The sequence below is a fragment of the Spinacia oleracea genome, chromosome 2 (assembly GCF_020520425.1).
Source record: "Spinacia oleracea cultivar Varoflay chromosome 2, BTI_SOV_V1, whole genome shotgun sequence".
Taxonomy (NCBI): domain Eukaryota; kingdom Viridiplantae; phylum Streptophyta; class Magnoliopsida; order Caryophyllales; family Amaranthaceae; genus Spinacia; species Spinacia oleracea.
Window position 1 is genome coordinate 5,354,269 of NC_079488.1, and position 21,988 is coordinate 5,376,256.

Sequence of the window (21,988 nt, forward strand, 5' to 3'; positions counted from 1 at the left end):
AGTTTTTAATTTGTCATAGGTTTACAATTTATTTTACTTTTAAGTGTTTTAATTAGATCTAAGCAAAGCTTTGTGATGTTGTGTTGTCCTAGTAGATGTGAGAGCTATCTTCTGGTAGTGTAGTTTGCCTTGCCTCTCGTGAAGGGTTACATTAAGGTTTCTTCGGTTCGGTCTAAGGAGAGGCGTGTGTTGCAGTGGCAGAACTAGGACTAGCTAGGTTTTTAATTTTTATTGTGCTATTAAGGGTTTTCCAGAGCTTGTATCTCAATCTATTGGACGTTTTAGGAAGTGTCTCTTGTTAAGTCCTATCCAAAATCGGTCCGTTTTCAGTCGAATTTCTGATCCTACTGGATTTTGTACAGCCCTAGCCAAAGGGGCAATATATATTACAAATGGAGGTGGGAGGATTTGAACATATGACCTATCGAACACAAACCCTCAATCTTAATCACTGGACCAAAACCTCAATGGTAAGAATAATAGATACAAAAGTATGTTAATTCAAGTTACGTTATGACATTTCTTGCATCTTTTTATTTAAAAATGAAAAGACTTTATGTTGATTACTTTGTATTCACCCCGTCCCTAAAAGATTGTCTCATTTGATTTTTCACAGTCTCCAAAGACACGACTTAAAATATAAATATAATTTATTCTACAAGCATAAAAATTATATAAAGTTAATATTACAAAAATATATTTCCTTCATTTTTATTTAGTTGATACATTTCTTTAGTCACATTTACCCATGCGCATTTTTAATCATTCATATCTTTAATTATGTAAAAGAAAAATATACCAAGTTGACACTTTAAAAATATTTATCAAAACAAATTTAACAAGATTTCACATGACTATATTTTACCTTACGCATAAAAAAACAAAATCTAGTGAAATGAGAGTGTATAAACAGTGCTAAATTCAAACAGTGTCAACTAATTAAGAACAGCTGAAGTATATTTCTTATACGCTAATGACAATTCATGGTAAGAAGTTTTCAAAATTTGACCCAAAAAACTGCAATAGGGCAATCAGGGCAATAGTCAACCAACATCTACAAGAAACATAAATGTAAGTGTTGATCCACCTACTGACTTTTGTATTGCTTTAAGCCAACGCTATCAAAATTCTTCTCCTCATACTACAGTAAATATCTGGAAATTAAGCAACACTAATCAACCCAATTCATAATTACAGTTCATGATTCATAAGCTACAATGAACTGAGAAATTGTCAAAACATGGCAACTTTTAAGTACTACTCAATAACTCTATATAGCAAACAGATGGACTGAATCACTATAAATTAGACATAAACACCGGTTGATAGTAGCAAAAATAAAGATCCAAAACCCTGCAATATAGATCAGAATTTGCGTTAGTTCAAGACGGACTACAGGTCATCAATGTCAAACAGTAAAAAAAAATTAACTGGATGATCCACCATTGCTTACCAAGAAAACAGAAGCAACTGCTCCGGTGACGAGTTCTTTAGCCAGACTCCGGTTCTTCTTTGATGCAGTTGCCGCGTAGCTACGGTAAAAGAATTTGGGTAAAAATATGTGGAACCATCATTTACAATAACAATGATACCATATAATCAGCCAAAGTTAATGAGGAATGGTAAACATCAAGTGAGGCCCAAATACAACCAGTTTTAGAACCAACACAGAATATGTCAGTACCAAAAACACAAATGATTTGTATTGGTACTTCTTAGCAATATAATGGTATACCAATACCATACTAGTCTCCGTATACCAAATTAATGCGTACCAATACGAGTCTACTTGAGAATTAGAGTTCCCCAACCTCTAATTAGAGTTCCTCCAGAGCTAATAAACACTACTCAACCAGTTAAAAAGAAATGCAGAATTCATACTTTTTCAATCACTCCAAAGTCCAAACTCCAGTCTAAATCAGAACTTCTCTCTCATACAACTAGTGCAGCACAAAGGCTCCAGACCTTTATTGGTCAATATGCCAAATGTTGAAGATGCATAGTATTAGTTTCACTTAGTTTCTAAGATAATTTCCACCTTTGCTTCCACACTTAAAAAGCCCGTTCAGAAAAACTCACCATTAGTAGCTTTAGCTCGTCAACTACAGAATAACTAACATGTTGACTGTGAGAGGTTAGCGGTTAAAGTTACTCTTGAATATAAGTAGTTGGTATGACTAGCTGTCAAAATAGTAAGTATATGAAAATTCTCTAAACGTTACTCTTTTGGTTGCTTTAAAACAACACAACCCTAAAAGTGCCAAATACGCTTTTGTGTTTGTTATCCTTTATTATCATCCATTATTCATCCACACAAGTAGAGATAGTCAACAAGCCGGGTTGGGTGGATTTTGTGGGTTCTGGGTCGGGGATGGTTGACAAACGACTGACACAGTGTAGGTAAGGGTGGGTCGAGCCGTGGGTTGTGTCGGGAAAAATGGACACAATACGTGTTGGGTCGTGATGGGAATACATGTGAAATCAGAAAAGAGTTTGCTCATTATCAGAATACATTGCATAGATAAGAGCACAAGATTCTATTTCCATGAATCCATGATTTTTTCGCACATTTGATTGATTTGTAAATTTTCATTGCCTAGGAGGAATCTATGAAATGAAGAAAATTCCTTCAATCTCAATTCTCAAATAATCAATAAAAGACCCATTTTGCGGGTAAGGCCTGGTATCAAGCAGAACAAATTGCTTAACACCTAAACCTAAGTTACCAAATTCCATAGCATTAAAGCATACAGTAGAACTGACAAATTTTATGTACATAAAACTGAAGATGAAAGAGTGCAATAGTAATGTTATTCAACAGTTATGCTATTTCAAGTTTACAACCTAAAATGGCTGATAATCTTAATGGGAAAGAAGTTAATAGTTATGAATCTCTTTCCCAACTATAACCAGGAAGTTGTATAAACTATAAAACTCACTTCTTCATACTGTCTTCTCTTTCAAACTGTTGCCCAAACAACTTTCATTAAAAATTAACCAAAGAAAAGAGTGACCCCGCCCGAGGATTCTGAAGTAGCATACTAGTCAGGGAGAGATTAAAATTTAACAAAAAGCACAACAAACTATGTAGAGTTGCCAGCAGTTCTACTTTGCTAAAGTGAAGGAAATGTAGGCAGGGAAAAGGCCAGAGTAGAAAAGTGCGTAAAAAAGGCATTGGTTTGGCACATGACAATGGGATTAAGCACATGCCTACGCAAAGATTCCAGCTGTTACTGTAAGAAGCCTAAGCCAAGATGATTAATAAAATCTCATAAGTTAATGAGGTATTGATGTATTCTGAGAATAGCCGACCAACCCTTCCCATTTCCCCTATAGGCCCATACCCCAACTACCCCATCTTATGACTGCAAAATTGGGATTTCATTTGCACCCTCGATCTCCAATCCCTCCCACCAAACAAGCATAAAAACTAAAAAGTCTGCATTACGACTGCCCAATCACCTACCCAATGAAACCCAAATCAAGCATAAAAACAACATATGATATGACTGCAAAATTGGGATTTCATTTGCACCCTCGATCTCCAATTTCTCTCACCAAGCAAGCATAAAAACTAAAAAGCCTGCATTCCGACTTCCCAATCACACCAACCAAATAACACCTAAATCCGTGATTGTGACTAGTTTCCGATCTCCATTGCAGAATCACATTAGCTCGACTCACAACAAGCATACCCAACAATGAACATATATAAAAACTAAAAAGCCTGCATCCCGACTTCCCAATCACACCTACTAAATTAAACCCAAATCCGTAATTGTAACTATTTCCCTATCTCCATTGCAGAATCACATTAGCTCGACTCACAACAAGCATACCCAACACTGAACATATATAAAAACTAAAAAGCCTGCATCACGACTTCCCAATCACACCTACTAAATGAAACCCAAATTCGTTATTGTGACTAGTTCCCAATCTCCATTGCAGAATCACATTAGCTTGACTCACAACAAGCATACCCAAAAATGAACATATATAAAAACTAAAAATCCTGCATCCCGACTTTCCAATCACACCTACTAAATGAAACCCAAATCCGTAATTGTAATCCGTAATTGTAACTAGTTCCCTATCTCCATTGCAGAATCACATTAGCTCGACTCACAACAAGCATACCCAACAATGAACATATATAAAAACTAAAATTCCTGTATTTCGACTTCCCAATCACACCTACTAAATGAAACCCAAATCCGTAATTGTGACTAGTTCCCAATCTCCATTGCAGAATCACATTCGCTCGACTCACAACAAGCATACCCAACAATGAACATACACATTGGATTTCGATAAAATGCAAAGTTCCGACTCATCAAATTCACAAGGTCTGTCCCTGAAAACTCTACTAAAAAAAATCCAATTTTGGTTTACCTACATTATCACAGTACCCAATTCAAAGGTTCAAATTGACTCGCAATAAGCATACCCAACAATGAACATATGTATTGGATAATGGAATTCGACAAAATGCAAAGTTCTGACTAATCAAATTCACAAGGTCTATCCCTGAAAATTCTACTAAAAATTCCAATATTGGTTTAACTACATTATCACAGTACCCAATCCAAAGGTTCAGATCACAACAATTACACACACAAACAGCAATCACCGAAACACTAAAATCGCCAAAATTCACAGCATAAAACACCTAAAATCGCAGAAATCCGACCCAATTAACCAGAAAATGTCTACAAAATTGGGGGAAATATTTAAAATTACCTAGACTCACAACAAGCATACCCAACAATGAACATATATATATTGGATTTCGACAAAATGCAAAGTTCCGACTCATCAAATTCACAAGGTCTCCTGAAAATTCTACTAAATAAATCTAAACAGAAAATCACATTTCATCGACAAAATCACAGCATAAAACACCTAAAAATCGCAGAATCCGACCCAATTAACCAGCAAATGTCTACAAAATTGGGGGAAAATATATAAAATTAAGAGATCGACTTACATAAAGAATGAAGCTGTAACAATTAGCCCAAAAACGAGGAGGAGAAAGGCTAGGGTTGGGTACAACGATTGAGGAACAGGACTAGTGATGGGCTTCGCTGATTGAGCCTGAAAGTCGACATTAAAGAGAAAAATAATCACAGATCACAGATTTGTTTATAAAGGAATTACCAGAAAATTGAAGACAGAGAAAACTACCATTAGAGATGACGAAGATCGATCTGCTGATGGTCTGGTTTGCTTCAGCGAACTTTGGGAGACTGAGATTTGTATTTTGTAGAATGTATATTAAGACACAAATTCAACTTAACTGTGTTTTTAATTATGGGTAAATACAAGTGTGAACGAGTCGAGTCGAGTCGAGTTTTAAACGGTTTGAGTTGCTTTAGATAAAAATTACTCCCCCCGTTCTGGAATACTCGACCCGATTTAACTGGCACAGAGTTTAAGAGACTTGAATTGACTTATTTAATTTAATAGGTAATAGTTGATAGCGGGGTATTATTTTAATGTAGTTAGTGGGAGGTGGGTTAAGAGGTGGGGTTGGGGGAGAATAGGGGTTGAATTTTTATTTATTTTTTGTATGGAGTAGGAGGTAGGTGGGTTAATAGGGGTGGAGTGAGAAATAATATAATATTGTTAGAATATTTTCATTTTTAGAAACAGGTCAAATATTAAGGGACGGCCCGATAAGAAAATTGACAGTTAAAATAAAAAAGGTAACTTTAACTTAGTTTTTATAACTTTTATATTAATAAAAAAATTGACAGTTAAACATTTTAAAGGGTTAAATGTTTAAGTTTATACATTATTAGTGATTCTGAAGAAATAATTTTTATTAAAATGAAAAAATTTATCACTAAAAAGTAGATAACTTTTACTGTTTTACATATATAAATGCAACTTTTAAGCATTTTGAATCAACTTTTACCCCGATTTACAATATTTATTGTATACCACTTTTGTGAAAATTATTAGCATTAGAGATAACTCGAGCTTGGACGATATTGGAAAAATTCTTGTTTGAGCTTAGCTCGTTAAGAATTTGGATTGGTCGACCTTGCCGGACAAAGCCTTTTTACATTTCGAGTTCGAGCTCGAGTTTGAATGAGCATAACGTAACCTTTACGGCATAAAATATATGAATCCATCTAATTTTATTAAATGTTTTCAAATTTTTCTATAATACAAAAATATATGGCCAAATTCGAATTGGGCCGAGTTTTGTTACGTTTGAGTTGCGTTTGATGAGGACTAATGGCGTTTGAGCTAACCCGAGCATGAATGAGTTTTTAAACATTCTTGTTTGGGCTTGGCTCGTTATAGATTTGGTTTGTTCGATCTTTGTTCACCGACAAGCTCTTTTTGCATTTCGAGATTGAGCTTAAACAAGCTTAAATCGAGCTCATCTTCCCTCTCCCTTCCTCCTCTTCTTCTTCCTCTGTCCTCCCATTCCCTTCTGTTTTGTTACACACACACACCATTACAATAGCTTTACATTGAACCTCCGCTATACCAACATAGTTCACCCTCATGTACGGCCAATATAAATTACAAATGGGGACGGGAGATTCGAACCTGAGACCTATAATAGTACACAGACCTCCAATCTTAACCACTAGGTCAAGGCTTCATTAGTAGGTCTTTGATATTGATGCTAGAAGAGAGAAAGGAGGAAGAGGGATTTCCTTTTCCAAGGGGGTCATTTTTGGCAATTTTATTAGCAATTCATAATAATAACAATAAGTAGAAACTATTTTTACATTGCAACTTTCAGTTAAAGACTTAAAGCTGCTCCAAAAAACTACAATTGTTACAAAATCTTCTATACATTTCAATAAAACAGATGGAATGCCTTTACCTCTTTTAACACCATATGTTCAACTATTACTCTTGTCTTCTAACCTTCATCCTTGAGTAAACTTATAAACAACACCTCCAAGAACGTCCCGTGAATATTCGTATCCATCTCCAATCCTTCGGTAAACATATTAACATAAAAGAAAACGAAATGCCTAATTACCTCGTAAAAATTCTAAACTAAAACAACAGAACAGTTGAAGTTGTTTTTGAACATTTTCAGTGACCCTGCCCATAACCTATACATGGTACCATGCTCACTTTCACTTAAAGATGCCCCGAGGCCCGACCCGACACGAACACGAAGTCATGGCAAAAAGCCCGACTAGGCATGGCACGACGCTGCCCGGCATGACAAAGCACGCTAGGCCCGACGCACCGACCTGATACGACAAACATGATAGGCCCGGTCTGGCACGATATAAGGGCCCGTGGACCCGGGCAGAGTGGGCTTTGTGTGGGGCTGGACTGTTCACTTGTTCATGCCCACGATCCGTAGGCTCGACCCGCAGCCTGATCTGTCCCGCAGCCTTCTTTACTTACACTTCCATTAGACAGCCTGATTCTCTGCCAAAAATTCCGGCCCGCCCTCGTCGTCTTCAGAGGACCTGACGCAGACTGTACTCTCCGGAAAGAATCTGATGTCTGCTGCCTATCTGTCCTTGCTGATTTACTGAAGTTTTCAGACACTGACATACCCTTCTCAACATCTGATGATACAGAATGATGATAGTTTTGGAAAGAATATGATGCCGGTAAATAATCCTGTGTCTCTGAAACCGGGCTTCGGCTTGCTTTATCATCATCATCATCAAAATCTGCTGATAAGTTTTCACGGCTGCCACGTCTAGAGTTGCCGTTGCCGTCCTTTGAGTCATCATCACATTCATCGCAAACCAGCTTCAACGCTTGTACAACCTCGCCCATGAAAGGACGGTGGGATACCTCGGGTTGCACACACATCGAGGCAATTGCTGCCACTTTCGCCGCACTATCTAAAGATACATCGGGTCCTAGGGTCGGGTCAAGGATCAATTCTAATCCTTCCTTGGTGGTTAGGAATGGCCTTGTCCATGAGGCTAGGTTTTCTTGGCCCGGTGGTTGTGACATGTCTACGGGCTTTCTTCCGGTTAAAAGCTCGAGAAGAACGACTCCATAACTGTAGACGTCACTCTTTACGAGAAGGTGTCCTGTCATAGCGTACTCTGGAGCCACATACCTGAAAACAGAAAGAAATTCAGGAAAATTAGGAAATTAAGTGATGGAACATGAAATCCTAATTATAGTACGGAGTATAACGAAGCTATATCGGCTTAAAAGTAACATATCTATATCCCATCACAACTCATAAGGTCTTTTTTAACACTAAAAAGCAAGCATATGGTCTCCTTATCCTTATTGTTTATTAGACCAGACTTGACCAGAAAAATTCAGACACCCCGGACCAGAAAAAGCAAAAAGCAATCACAAAATACATTCAGACCAAACCAGACATGCAAGACCGGGAAGTTATCAAACCAGACTAGACCAGAAACTAGAAAAATCAGACCAGACTAGGTGAAGAGAACAGAACCTAAAGCTCATTACTTTTCCAGATCACAGGTACTTTTACCTTTGTGCTGCACAGAATGGTAGCTCCAAGACTAAAACTTAGGGTTTTATTTTTTAGGAAAAAGAATTCCTTTTAGTTTACCACTTATGTGAATTGCTATCTTTAATTTTTATTTTTTATTTTTTTTAAATTACCTTTATTTGACAAAAGAATTCGTCACAAGGTAGTGGTACTCGAACATTTTGTAAAACAAAAGTAGTTGTTTTTTTAAAAAAATATTAAAAGGTAGCAACTTATAAAAGTGACAAACTAAACGGGCGGTGTTTCACAAATTTTCCTATCTTTTGAAATGTACTTTTATAAGAGAGAATTACATACATCAAATTCTATAGTATATATTTTTGAAACTCCCAAATTTACATGTTGTCAATTGACATACTAATGATAAGATATTAACATGGCTCCATCGCCATTTCCCCAACATATATGAAATTAAGGAATGCACGACAAGTCGTCGTTAACAACTAGAAAACTCAATAACTCAAACACAGTGAAACTTTAGAACCAGTAATATTCTCCAGATCATCATGCAAAAGAAAAAGGATTATATTCCTTACCCAAAAGTCCCCATAACTCGTGTAGAGATATGTTGATTTTCTTCATCTGTTGCAGAACGAGCCAAGCCAAAGTCTGAGACTTTTGGCGTGAAATCATTTTCTAACAAGATGTTGCTAGACTTAAAATCCCTATGAATGACTCGAGGACTGGAGTCTTCATGCAAATAGGCAAGACCACGTGCGGCACCAAGTGCTATCTTCATCCGAGAAGCCCAATCAAGGGAAGCGGTTTCTTTGTCTGTCCAATAAAAGCCGACAGTTAGTCAAGCAGTCTTAGTTTCTGTGACAGGAGAGACACACAAAATGTATATTTTGATATTTACCACCTTTTAAGTTTTAGGTTTTGTATTTACCACCTTATAAAATATTATTTCATATTTACCACCTTAATTTTATGAAACGTTTTATATTTACCACCTCTTGACGAATTTCATCCAAATTTCCGTCAATCTAGCTCTATTTACCTAACATTTCTAATTGGAAACCTAATGAAAGAGGAGTGAAATTTTAAAAAATTTGTTAAATATGGCCCACGTGGACGGAAAATTGGATAGAATCTGTTAAAAGGGGTGGACACAAACGTTTTCATAAATTTAAGGTGGTAAATATGAAATCACATTTTATAAGGAGGTAAATACAAAAACCTGAAACTTAAAAGGTGCTAAATATGAAAAAAAAATCCTATTTATTACCATGTAGATGAGATTCAACACTGCCATTGGGAATAAGTTCATAAACTAAGCAACGTAAGTGCTCATCTGTACAAATGCCGATTAACGTGACCAAATTCCTGTGGTGAAGGCGGCTAAGCATTTCAACTTCAGCCAAGAACTCCCGACCTCCCTGCTGATCATCTCTCTTAAGAACCTTTACAGCAACACTAGTTTCATCTTCTAGAACACCACCATAAACAAGACCAAAACCGCCTTCACCGACTATTCTTGAAGGACTGAAGAAATCAGTGGCCTTTTCAATTTCGCTTGCACTGAACGTCTTAGCTGTTCCAGCATACGTCCCAAGGCTAGATCCAATTGACAACGAAGAACCCGGACCACTTACAACTGAATTTACAGTAGGCCCTGAAATACAAACAGTTCAGTTTCTATTAATCTTCAATTATATCTGACAGTCAATACTCAATAGTATATTAGTATCAGGTCACAAATCACATATAAAGATCAGATAATTATTTTAATTAATGTTTATATAGGTTGAACCGTCATTCTGTATTGATGCCACTACTCTAGCTATCCCATTCCTTTAACAGTGCTACACCTTGCTCTCCTATGAAGGATGTTTGCGAGAGGGGGAGGGGTGTCAAATGTATGCAGTCTACACAGTTGAATTAGAGGTGTCAAAATTCGAGCCGGGCCGGCGGGGCTTTAACACAAAAACTTATGCCGAAATCCATAAATTTGGTGCCGGCTTTTTGGACCAAACAGGCTTTTCCGGGCCGGGTTCAGGCTTTGGTCTAAAAAATGTATGAGGCTGCCCAAACCCACACTTTTCCGCAACGGGTCGGGCTAGCGGCCCCGGCGGGCTATAGATGATCAGGTCCAAGTTGAATGCGCCTGAGTGACTGAATTCCTTGTACCCTAATCTAAATTTCAACCAATATTCCTACTACAAAGCAAATAGGAACGTAAAGGATGTAAGTGAGCCATTTGATTTAGTTCTTTGTAACCCGTAGTTGAAAATTTCCCACCAGAAACTCTATCCACTTCACAGAAATTGGACTCGAGTTTTTAAAACATTCCAGAAACCAGGAATTAATTCATAGCCTTCATGTCTCTTTTAGCCTTCTTTTGGCTGAGTTTTAAAGTGGTTCCCTGATTTTTCTGATTGCAACACTACTCCGGTACTCCCTTTCTCACCTGCTATGTTATGCTTTAGAAAGATCAAGGAGACAACAAGATCAACACATGTCTGGTCTTGTATTGTAGACCTCTACTGCTGTGTTGGTTCATTCGTTCCTCCCTTATCAAGTTGTAAGTTAACATTTTGAGAAGTAGTTGATAATAATATTGTACAAGAAGGATAGCCCCAATTTTTTTTGATACCGGGACATAAAAAACCCTAGTTCTACAATTTCTATATCAGGTACAACAGAAAATCAAAAGACGTTTCACCGCCACTGAAATATGCATTAGAGTGAGAATTACTCATGCTGGATGGTATCAACTAAGACAAGATACTGCCATACTGGGTGAAAGGATAATCACCTGATGATCTTCCAAGTGAAGGTAGACCACGTGGAGTTAGTGGCCTTAGTGCTGGTTGAGGATCACGGTTTGTATGTCTGAATACCAATAACCATGCAACAGAACAGCAAATCAACACACAAACAATTGCTGAAAAAACTATAGCTGCAATAACAATGCCACTAAGTCTGCGTTTATGGTTCTGCTTTGGCACATCAACTCCCAGAGGATGCACTTTACTCTGATTAGGGTCTTGAACAGAGTAAGGCATGCCACTAATTACCGCAATGTCGGCAGGAGCCATAGGTGGAGACGCGGGAAGACCTATAATAATAAGAGTCGAATTAAAGGTGAAATAAAAGTGATCGGAACAAACAGTTATCACAAATTCTTATTTACAAGTGGTGTACAATATCCGGAGTAAAAGTTAACTCAAAATGCTTAAAAGTTACCCTTATGTGTAAAAGTTACGGAGTATCTATTTTTTAGTGATAAAAGTTTTCATTTTAATAAAAATTATGTCTTCAAAATCACTAATAATGTATAAAACTAATCATTTAACCCTTTAAAACGTTTATCTATCAACTTTTTTTACCAACATAAAAGTTAATCAAAACTAGGTTAAAGTTGCAAAAAACTAGGTTAAAGTTACCAAAAAAACCGGGTAAAAGTTATCTTGGTGTAAAATAAATTTATTGTACACCTTGTGCGTGCAAAACCTTTTGATTAATTATTCTTCTACTTCTACTTCAAATGGTTTACCTTGTCACCAAAAAAGAGAACAAACTATCAGAGGAATCAAGTAACGAGGTAGTACCTGGATAACGTACGTACAGTACTTCATAATCACCAAAAACGGACTTGTCTATGACTACCTGCTTGTGCCAGAATCTCTGAAATGTCAAAAATGCTGTAATGTTGTCAAATTTCTCATCAAGGGGTACCAAGTCAACTAGGACAATAGTTTTATCTGATTCCTGGCTTGCTGCATTGGCTCCCATTACGCGAACTTGACTTTGTTTCATAAATACCCCGGTTGAAATTTCCGTGGCCAATTTTGACACCAACGGGAAAAAAGTGTACAAAGGCACACTAAGGCGTAGCCCAACTTGCATTGGCCAAACACAACCACAGGGTGATCCCGGAGGTGTATTTGTAAAAGGCTCGGGGCATGTAAGGTAAGCACAATCTACAATTCCAACCAACTTGTGTTAGATATGTAAATAAAGAAAAAGAGATAAAGACAAACAAAAGAAAAAGAAGAGTGAGAGGCTTATGGAACCTGCATTGGGAGGTGGAGGCGGTAATGCCCGAATTGTTGGTGCAAGGTGTTTCTTCATTTCCCTTGTTGAAGACCCAGAAGGAGAAATTTTAGGAGAGAGAAAGGGAACTTGCAAAAGGAAAAGTTATGAAAATAAATAAGCTATCTCTGTAAAAGATACTGAAACTTTTGAATGAAAATCATCAAGAAGTGTTTTACTTACTTCCCGAATGGCTAGGTGGGGCCTTCGGGAGAGGTGAAGGTGCAGGAGTGATTTCAGGAATTCCTGGAGGAGATGGTAAAGGGGCCATAGCTGTCGGAGATCCTGAAATAAGAGAACATCAAAAAAAATTAATTCCACACTTCCTTTGTTTTTCTTTTGTTGCAAGTTTCTATTTTTACGTTTTTCAATACTTAACTTAAACCATTAATATTTTTACTCATCGATAGTTAAAAAAATAATTAAATTTTATTATTTTGAATATATACATTGAGACAAATCTAACAAGACCGCACATAGTCACATACTATGTTTTCACCGGATGTCCAAAAGTATGAATCACCAAAATTAGTTCAAGTAGAGTATGTGAATAGTGCAACAGTCCAAATGTTGCAACTAAAAAAACGGAGGAAGTATATCATATTATAGTACCTTTACTAATGGGGAAGTAGTGGGTTATTTTTGTCAAGCCATTGGCATTGGTATACTAGCATTTAGAGGATAAAGGAATTTCAGCTTAACTTTCAAAAAAAATGAACTTACAACTCCCACCTTAAAAGGAAAAGATATATGATTAATTACTACGAAGACATCTTTTCACTGATTCAAGCAGCATTATGAAACCTTAATGATTTACTGAGCTGGTGCAGGAACAAAAATTGAACATGGACCAGAAATTTTACTTTATCCCTTAGGCCGAGGTGCTTATGGATAGATTGAGGTTGATGGAGAAGGCACTGAAGAATGAAATCCCTTAACATGATGCGGAGTGAGAAGATAGTAAAGCATGCACGGGAGAGAAACCAAACGTCCTTGTGGGTTTGTGAATCAATGGAGGCATAGAAGTATTAGTGGAGGTAGTCCTGGAAATAAAGCTAAAGAAATACTTTTCAGAAAAGTATTGGAAAGTGTTCTAACAACAAGATAATAGATGTGGTAGATGAGATGCATTAAAATGTAGAAAGGTTCAAAAATTTTATTAGCCCATCTTAGATCTAGTATATAAGGACTTTTTTTGAATGCTCACCATCTATTGAAGATGGGTTAGATCTAGAATAAAAGGTGATGAAAGTGTTCAGCGCATCCAATTAGTGTTCAGTTCAAGAAAATATTTAGGGAACATGTAGACAAGGTAACAATTAGTGTTCAGTTCTAAGACTCTTCCCTAGCCTCCTATGAGTGGTTTTAAAGCTTGGTCCGAAGAAATAATATGTCTCTAACATCAATAGAAAGAATAAAAAAACAAACCAAATAGTACCTTTATCTGGGGAATGCCGTAGTGAATGATGTGATTTGTTACGTGCAGGATACACTGTGGACGAAAATGGGGCAGGAGCAGTTGCATTGAATCTCTCAAATTTAGGTTCTGACGGAGCTTTATTAAAAGATGTTCAGACAAAACAAGGATCCAAAAAAATTTAGTTTAACAGACAATTTTTATCAACACAAAAGACACATATCTTCGTCATATTCTTACCATGATGTGGTGAAAGTTTGCCCTCTGGTGATTGATCTGGTGCTCTACCTGGAGGTGCCATTGAAGAATGTCTACCATTGATAGGGTTATTGCTTGGAGGTGGGGTGGATGATGGAGAGGTATCAGGCTCTGTTACACATGTTCAAACCAAAGGGTTCATTGAGCAGTATATACGTAGTGCATAGAAAATTTATGCAAACATATAATTCAAAACTTTAAAGTACTACCAACAAGGAGCATCTCATAGAAAAAGTGAAACATTGGAGAAAGACAAGACACGCATATTTAGTCAGTTTCACAAGTTCGTTCATCCTCTTGGAACTATCATCAACCCAACTTCTTCTCCTACTAGTGTGTATGCGTGTTCTTAGTTCTTTCCCAGACATAAATGAAAGATGTCTACAGAATTCAGCATCTAGGAATACCTTTCATCCAGGTTTGTTCAATTGAATGAGCGTATAACTCATATTTCACTTCTTATCACTGAGCTGACTTGAAACAGTTTTGAAAATCTTAAAGTGGTACATCAAGAATTCTACTTCTAAGATAGAAGGAAGTTATCACCATCCAAAACCCCTTGTTTACTTCAAGTAAAATAATGGTGATTCTGAAAACCTTAAAGTGGTATATTTTCATAATAATTGACAAACATTGACTATTTCGGGTCTGTGAATGTCTTTTCTATCAAAAAATTATAAATCGTCAAATGTTAGATGGGTTTCAGCATGTAAAGGTGGTGACACTTTTAGTAATTCTTCCAGCTCATGCGTTGAGTTCGGTTGCCAATGTATGAAATTGCTAAAATGCCAACATGGCCTACTGCAAAAGTTGCACCTTCTACCCAAGAGCCCATCGGCCCCACACCCAAGTAACAATCTTCTCCAGCTCATAACATATAGACAAGAGTCACAAGACCCAAAAGCTGCAACGCACTGCCTTGAGTGGTCAAAATATTTTGGCCGAAATTGATCCCAAACTCGTCTTGAGCCTTCATCAGCTTGCAGCAAGTTTAGAAGCCACATAACAAATTGAAGTTTAATTTTTCTCAATTAATCACATTATCTACTCTTCCTCCAAAACAAATGCCTCAATATCTGATTTGGAAGAATTGGAACATATCCTAATACTTTCTGTATGGAGCTATACTGTCCTCGAAAAATTTCCTAAAAGCTTCCACAACCCCCCCCCCCCCCCTCTCCCCCACCCGCGTAAACCATCCTAAACAATTAAAACCAAAGTGGATTAAATGTGAGATGTTTATTCTGAGATGAAGAGTGATTTTACTTCTCTATAATAGCAATAGCAGTATAGCAAAAATATATAAGAGAATAATATTTTCTCCAACCAGGAAGGCTCACAGAAAGATTGATGGGATACCTGAAGCATTTAGTCTTGAGATGGGAGCCTGCTTTGGTGCTTCTGCCTGATGAGAGATTGGAGGAAGAGATCTTGGAGTAACTTGATGGGCAGGTGGCGCACCTTCTGGCAACGGTCTTGAAGGGGGTGATTTCTCTGCGATGAAGACAGAAACGCAGATAAATAAAACAAAAACAAGCAAAATGCAGGGTTCTGCACTTTTCAGATGTGTTGACACATACCTGGAGAAATTAGTGATGGTGGGGGAGCTCCTTCTTGTGTTTCTTTCCTTTGAGAAGAACGGGGTGGTGCAGAGGGAACAGCTTTTTCCGTTGCTGGAGAAGGTGGAACAGAGGAATGTGATGGCACAGAAGGTGGAGGAGTCAAGAAAGGAGAAGGGGGAGAAACATGAGGTGAAACTGCTCCTGGTACAATGGACGAACGTGGAGGGGAGATGTTAGGTAACTCTAATGGTGGTGGTGCAGGCAAAACATAGGGAGGTGATGAGGAATGTGATGGGACCAGTTGAGGTAAGGGAGGTGATGCATGTGATGGCATAGGAGGTGACAACATAGCTGAAGCATGGGGTGGAGCAGCTGGGGGGTATAAAGGTAAATCTGGTGGAGGTATCATAAAAGATGACGGCGGAACTGAAGCATTTGAGGGCAACACAGAAGTTGGAGGAGAAGCAAGTGGTGGGACCAGTTGCAGTGGAGGGGAAGATACCATCGGTGGGGTTAGTTGAGGTGGAGGAGAAGGCAGAATTGCTGGGATCGGTTGAGGTAAAGGAGATGACATATTTGGTGGGGTTAGTTGAGGTGGAGGAGAAGGCACAATTGCTGGGATTGGTTGAGGTAAAGGAGATGATATATTTGGTGGGATCAGTTGAGGGGGAGGTGAAGATAGAACTGGTGGCAATAGTTGAGGCGGGGGAGAAGATAAAACATTTGGTGGCAGAGGGGATGGTGAAGGTAAAGTTGTAGGAGGGTCCGCAAAAGGAGGCGCCATCGAAGGAGGAAGACGGGAAGCATTTGAAGGCGCTGTAGAAGTTGGAGGAGGAGCTGGTGGTGAGACCAGTTGTGGCGGGGGAGCCAATGTATAAGGTGGTGGGACAGATTCTGATTGTGGTGGGGAAGATGGTAGATATGGTGGCACCAATTGAGGTAGAGGAGATGATGCATTTGTCATACCCAATTGAGGCAGAGGAGCAGGAGGAGGCTGTGTATATAAAGGCTGTGGCGGCAATGCAGGGGGTAGCAAAGGTAAAACTGGCGATGCCTTTGTAGGAGGTGTGAAATTCAATCCTTGTGGTGGAGGTGCAACAGGCATAGGGGGGTTAGGGTCTGGTGGTTTTGCAGCCAGTGGAAGAGCTGAACTATGAGGAGGCTTAGCAACTGGTGGCTGAGGTAAAACGTGAGTTGGAGCCAAAACAGTCGGTGGATTGGAGTTAAGTGGGGCCTCAGCAGCAGGAACAGGAAGAGGGGGTTGCATGGTTGAAGTTTGGTGTGGAACTCTCGGTGGTGGTGAAGGAGATTCTGGTGGTTGAGCAGTTGGAAGTTGAGGGACGACACCTGGCGGATTTGCAGCAGCTGAAGGGTGTGGTGGTTCTGCAACAGGCAATGGAGGCATAAGATATGGTGGGTTTGCAGCCAATGGAAGAGATGAACCACGAGGAGGCTTGGCTGGTGGTGGCTGAGGTAAAGCATGCGAAGGGGCCAAAACAGTCGGTGGAGTTAAGTTAACTGGGGCCTCGGCAGCAGGAGCAGGAGGGGGCAGCATGGTTGAATTATGTTGTGAAACTTCTGGTGGTGGTGATGAAGATGTTTCTGGTGGTGGTGATGGAGTCGGTTGTGGTGGTAGTGGTGGTGGTGATGGAGTAACTAGTGGTTGAGGTGAAGCATATGGCAGGGCCAAAACAGTTGGTGGAGTTGAAATAACTGGGGCCTCGGCAATTGGTGGTTCAGCAGTTGGAAATTGAGGTACAGCCACGGGCGATTTTGCAGCCGGTGGGATAACTGAAGCATGTGGTGTTCCTACAACAGGCGACGGGGGCTGATCTGGTGGCTTCGCAGCCAGTGGAAGAGCTGAACTAGTAGGAGGCTTCGCAACTAGTGGTTGAGGGGAAGCAGTTGGTGGGGCCAAAACAGTTGGTGGGGCCAAAACAGTTGACGGGGCCAAAACAGTTGGTGGAGTTGAAATAGCTGGGGCCTCAGCAGCGGGCAGAGGAGGGGACTGCATGTTTGAAGTACGCTGTGAAACATCAGGTGGTGATAAAGGAGATGGTACAGGTAAAGCCTCTGGTGGTTCAACCGTTGGCAGTTGAGGTATGGCCATTGGTGGATTCGCAGACGGGGTAATAGTTGAATTATATGATGGCTCGGCATTTGGAGGTGCAGTTGAATAGTGTGGAGGCTCAGCAGCTGGTAAAGGCGGTGCCAAATCATGTGATAACTCGGCTACAGGAGGGGACTTGATTGATGGATATACAGGAGGTTGAACAACGGAACCTAAATAATAGATGAACAAAGGCCGATTAGATTTGGACAATTTGTACAGTAAAGCTGTAGCACCGAATGCTATAAGAAATTCAAAATTAGCAACTTTACCATTTTGTAGTGGCCCTCGTTCAAGTATGGAAGTAGGTACTTGTGCTTCTATGGAAGGAATTGGAGACGAAGACTCCAGTGAAAGAGGTTCGCTAAAACCTGCAGATCGATACGTAAGATCATGGTAGTCAAAATTGTGTTCAAGTTTGCTAAAGTGTTCAGCTTCACAGTAACAATAATAATAAACCAATACGGATCACGCTGTAAGCAAGGTCTTAATCAGATTCAGATGTACAGAATCTTCTTCTTAACCAAATTAGACTAATTGAGAGATTATTCCCCACACTGTTGCCAGGAATATAATGGAAAGGATACTATAAAGTGCAATCTAAAACTCTCAAGAAACAAACTAACTAACAAGAGATATTGAAACAGCGATTTTATTTTCTGATCTGATCTGATCTTGATATTTAATCTACCTAGGCTGAAACAGGCACCTGCAGAAGCTGTGAAACCCACATATCCTTGTGAAATGTGCTTCTTAGACCTGTGTCGGGGCATAAAGGGGCCTTGACCCAGATAACTCTTTCTTAGAAATTTGTATATAAAATCTAATATCCTAGCCCATCCAAGGCATGCAATGTACAACTAAGAAATATGAAAACCACAAAAGGTAGTTTCTAGATTTTTGTTCTCAGTTTTCGAAATCAACATGATGAATTGATTACTAAAAGTATGACTAGTTTTTAGTTCATGATTAAATCTAAATCATATGACTTACAAAACCAAAAAACCCAAAACTGAAAACTGACTTACAAAACCAAAAAACCCAAAACTGAAAACTGACTATGATACCGAACGAGCCCTAATTGATTGGTAACCACAGAAAAACTTTAAAAGATACCCACAGGGCCACAGGCAGCAACTCCGATTGAAAGGAAGGAATGACCAAATGAGGTTTTGAGAGGAGAATACACGTTTGCTGAGCCACGAGTCATAATGAGAGGGGAATCCGTCTAAATTTCGTATGCTGGACACTTTTAGGAATTGCATACTGTATTAACAAAGTTGTTTACTTAATTTCTACTTTGAACTTCCATAGAACCAAATATGCAAAAAAGTACTACAATAACAAATAATAGAACAAACTTGAATTTGTTTTTGAAAGGTTTGCCTCCAGGCCCTCCAGTAATGATGAAATTCTGGCCTCATCCTTGACTGCAAGGAGTGAAACTAACCCTAACCTAAGCCGTCATTCATTTCAATTTCAACAGATGGCATTTATCGATCACATTCACCCGCATTAGAATGGCCATTATTAAACAAAGATAAGGCAGAAACCAGACTACAGTTAAGTCATTAAACAGGCTAGAAAGGCCAAAACATCCTTCAGTAATGGGAGCAGCAGACCACTGTTATCTGACTCGCTAGTATGAAACTTAATACGGGTACACAATTTGCTACCTAATTTGCTAAATTAGACCAAAATTGTACCATTTTCATGTTATCTTTCGCCTTTTTGGATTCGTGGTTTGTGGGGTGATTAGAGTATTAGGTAACACTGGCAGACAAACAGACAGTCAGATACTGTATAAATTTTGACACTTTCCAAACTCGAGGGTAGATATAATATGATCAGCTAGCTAAAAGGCCAAAACAATCAAGTTCTTATACTTACATATCTAATTATCTATACCTCGAATAATCCCATAACTACCGCGGTGAGCCTAGTCCGCAATATTGACCATGAGAGAACTGAGCAACAAGGGTTGACCAAGTACAATTTACAACTAAAATAAGTTTTGATAAGTTCGGTTAAGTTCAGAAACAATAAGTGAAAATCAGTTGAATAGAATGCACCCTAAAAGACCAACACCATCTAGTTCTTATACTTACATATCTAACTATCTATACCTCGAATCATCCCATAACTACCGCGGTGAGCCTACTCCGCAATATGGACCATAAGAGAAATGAGCAACAAGGGTAAACTGTAGACCACAGAATCCATGCATTTCGAAGTTTAATTAATTTCAAAACTCAATCTTAACGAAAGATTTCAAATTCTATGAAATATTACTGAAAATTAAACAAAAATCACTGTTGCATTCTGTCCACAACACAGGAATTTTGACAGCAGAGGTAAAATTCAGAACCCATGAATCATATCTTATTCCAAACCCCTCTTCTGTTGCCCACCAATTTAAGAACATTCAGCATTATGTAAATTCAAAATCTCACAATAAAAATACAGGAAAAATCAAAGAAAACAACAACACAAAACAATGAACCAGAAAATGTGATAACCCAGACGAGATTATTGATTAAAGTTAGCAACTTTATCACAATTAGAACATCAAAATCTAAAAAAATTGCACATTTTGAAATCAAAAATTTACCTGAAGATCCTGGAATAAGAACAACAGTAGCAATGATGAAAAACAGATTCATCAATTGCCAAGTAACTTGCAGCATCAACCCCATCCCATGAAGTAGTGTAAAAGCCTAATCTCTGAACTCCTTAATCATAGAAATTCAAACACACCCATTTAATTTAAACCAAGAACAAAGAAATTAACCCCCCAAAAAAGAAATTGTGATTTTGCTTAAAATCACAGAACACCCAGAAAAATTGCAGTAAATTTCAAGCAATAAGAATATACTTCTAATCTACAGAAAACCCAAAAACCAAGCAATCTTTTTCCTCTTTTTTCCAAAATAAAAAGAAAAAGAAATCCCCTTTTTTTTTGCCCACTTATTTTCTGCAACTCTGAGCTCTAAAGCTGGCGAAAGCACAGAGCTGTGCTTGCCATAGAACCGTTTCTACTGTAGAGTTAAGAGAAATGCCAATAACTGACCAAATAAATAATTTAATAAATAAAATAGGTATTGTTACACTTGTATAAACACTGTACTAATTAATTATGTTCATCTTCCCTAATTAGAGAGAGAAATATACAATTATAGAGGAAATAATAAAATACAGTAAGGTATTGTTGCACTTATATATACACTGTACTAATTAATTATGTTCACCTTCCCTAATTAGAGAGAGAAAGAGGAATACTGCCAAAGATTAAAGTATGACAAGTTGGTGAAAAATGGAATTTTAGTGAACCATTTGTAAGGCAGGAGGACAATTTAGTTTCACCGACATGTAAACTTTGTCAAGATTACATTAATAATATTTTTCCTTTTTATTTATGATGTTTTGACTTTTATATTATTTTTAATATGTACTTTTTTATTATTTATTTATTTTGGTGCGAATGAATTTTAGGGCAATATAAATTGTAAATAGGGGTCGAAGACTTGAACTTAACTCCTAATATATTTAAAATTTGATTGTTTATAAACCAGTTTATATACAAACATCATGTTTGGGCAATTACGACTATTACGTAGTAGATGTTACGGAGTAGTTATTAAACGTTACTCTGTATTTCTTGTAGAGGTAAACTGCTTGTATTATCTGATTTGACTAGCTTGTTGAACTAGTTGCTTGTATAAAAGTGTTAGGTAAATTAGATATTACTACTAATTATTATAGTAGACGTTTAATGTGTAAAATGGTCCAAATTAACCTTTTCATCCCAAAATCGTCTTCCAAAACTCTTCTAATCGAAAACTCTCATAGCTTTTTTTTAAATGGTCAAACTGACATGTAGTTTCACCTCACATCTCTTTTTTATGACAAACCTCTCGTCACCAAACACTCTCATAGGCAATTAAGTCAAACTAGCTAAAATCTAGACCTGTCTACAAAAAGTAAAACCATAGCTGATTAAATGCCACGTTTCATCCCCTTTTATCCATCAATTTGATTTATTTATTTTTTTCAAGTTTTTCTTTTGTTGTTTGCTACTCCGTATATTTTACAGCTACAACACCTCTTTCATTTCATCTTCA

General features: G+C 38.0%; 2 protein-coding genes across 2 annotated transcripts; both read right to left on the minus strand.

Annotated features, from left to right (window-relative positions):
* Window positions 1-1,055: 1,055 nt before the first annotated feature.
* On the minus strand, window positions 1,056-5,345 carry LOC110798539 (uncharacterized). The gene is made up of 4 exons (XM_022003724.2): window positions 5,188-5,345; window positions 4,991-5,097; window positions 1,454-1,532; window positions 1,056-1,353 (listed from the first exon to the last, which is right to left on the minus strand). Exons 1-4 carry the CDS (start codon window positions 5,188-5,190, stop codon window positions 1,306-1,308), a joined length of 237 nt encoding a protein of 78 aa, XP_021859416.1. The 5' UTR covers window positions 5,191-5,345; the 3' UTR covers window positions 1,056-1,305.
* Window positions 5,346-6,673: 1,328 nt separating this feature from the next.
* On the minus strand, window positions 6,674-21,158 carry LOC110798527 (uncharacterized). Its single transcript, XM_022003706.2, has 13 exons — window positions 20,479-21,158; window positions 18,140-18,238; window positions 15,776-18,040; window positions 15,555-15,689; window positions 14,178-14,306; window positions 13,959-14,075; window positions 12,704-12,805; window positions 12,502-12,609; window positions 12,037-12,408; window positions 11,241-11,543; window positions 9,711-10,097; window positions 9,019-9,256; window positions 6,674-8,068 (listed from the first exon to the last, which is right to left on the minus strand). Exons 1-13 carry the CDS (start codon window positions 20,561-20,563, stop codon window positions 7,330-7,332), a joined length of 5,079 nt encoding a protein of 1,692 aa, XP_021859398.1. The 5' UTR covers window positions 20,564-21,158; the 3' UTR covers window positions 6,674-7,329.
* Window positions 21,159-21,988: the final 830 nt, after the last annotated feature.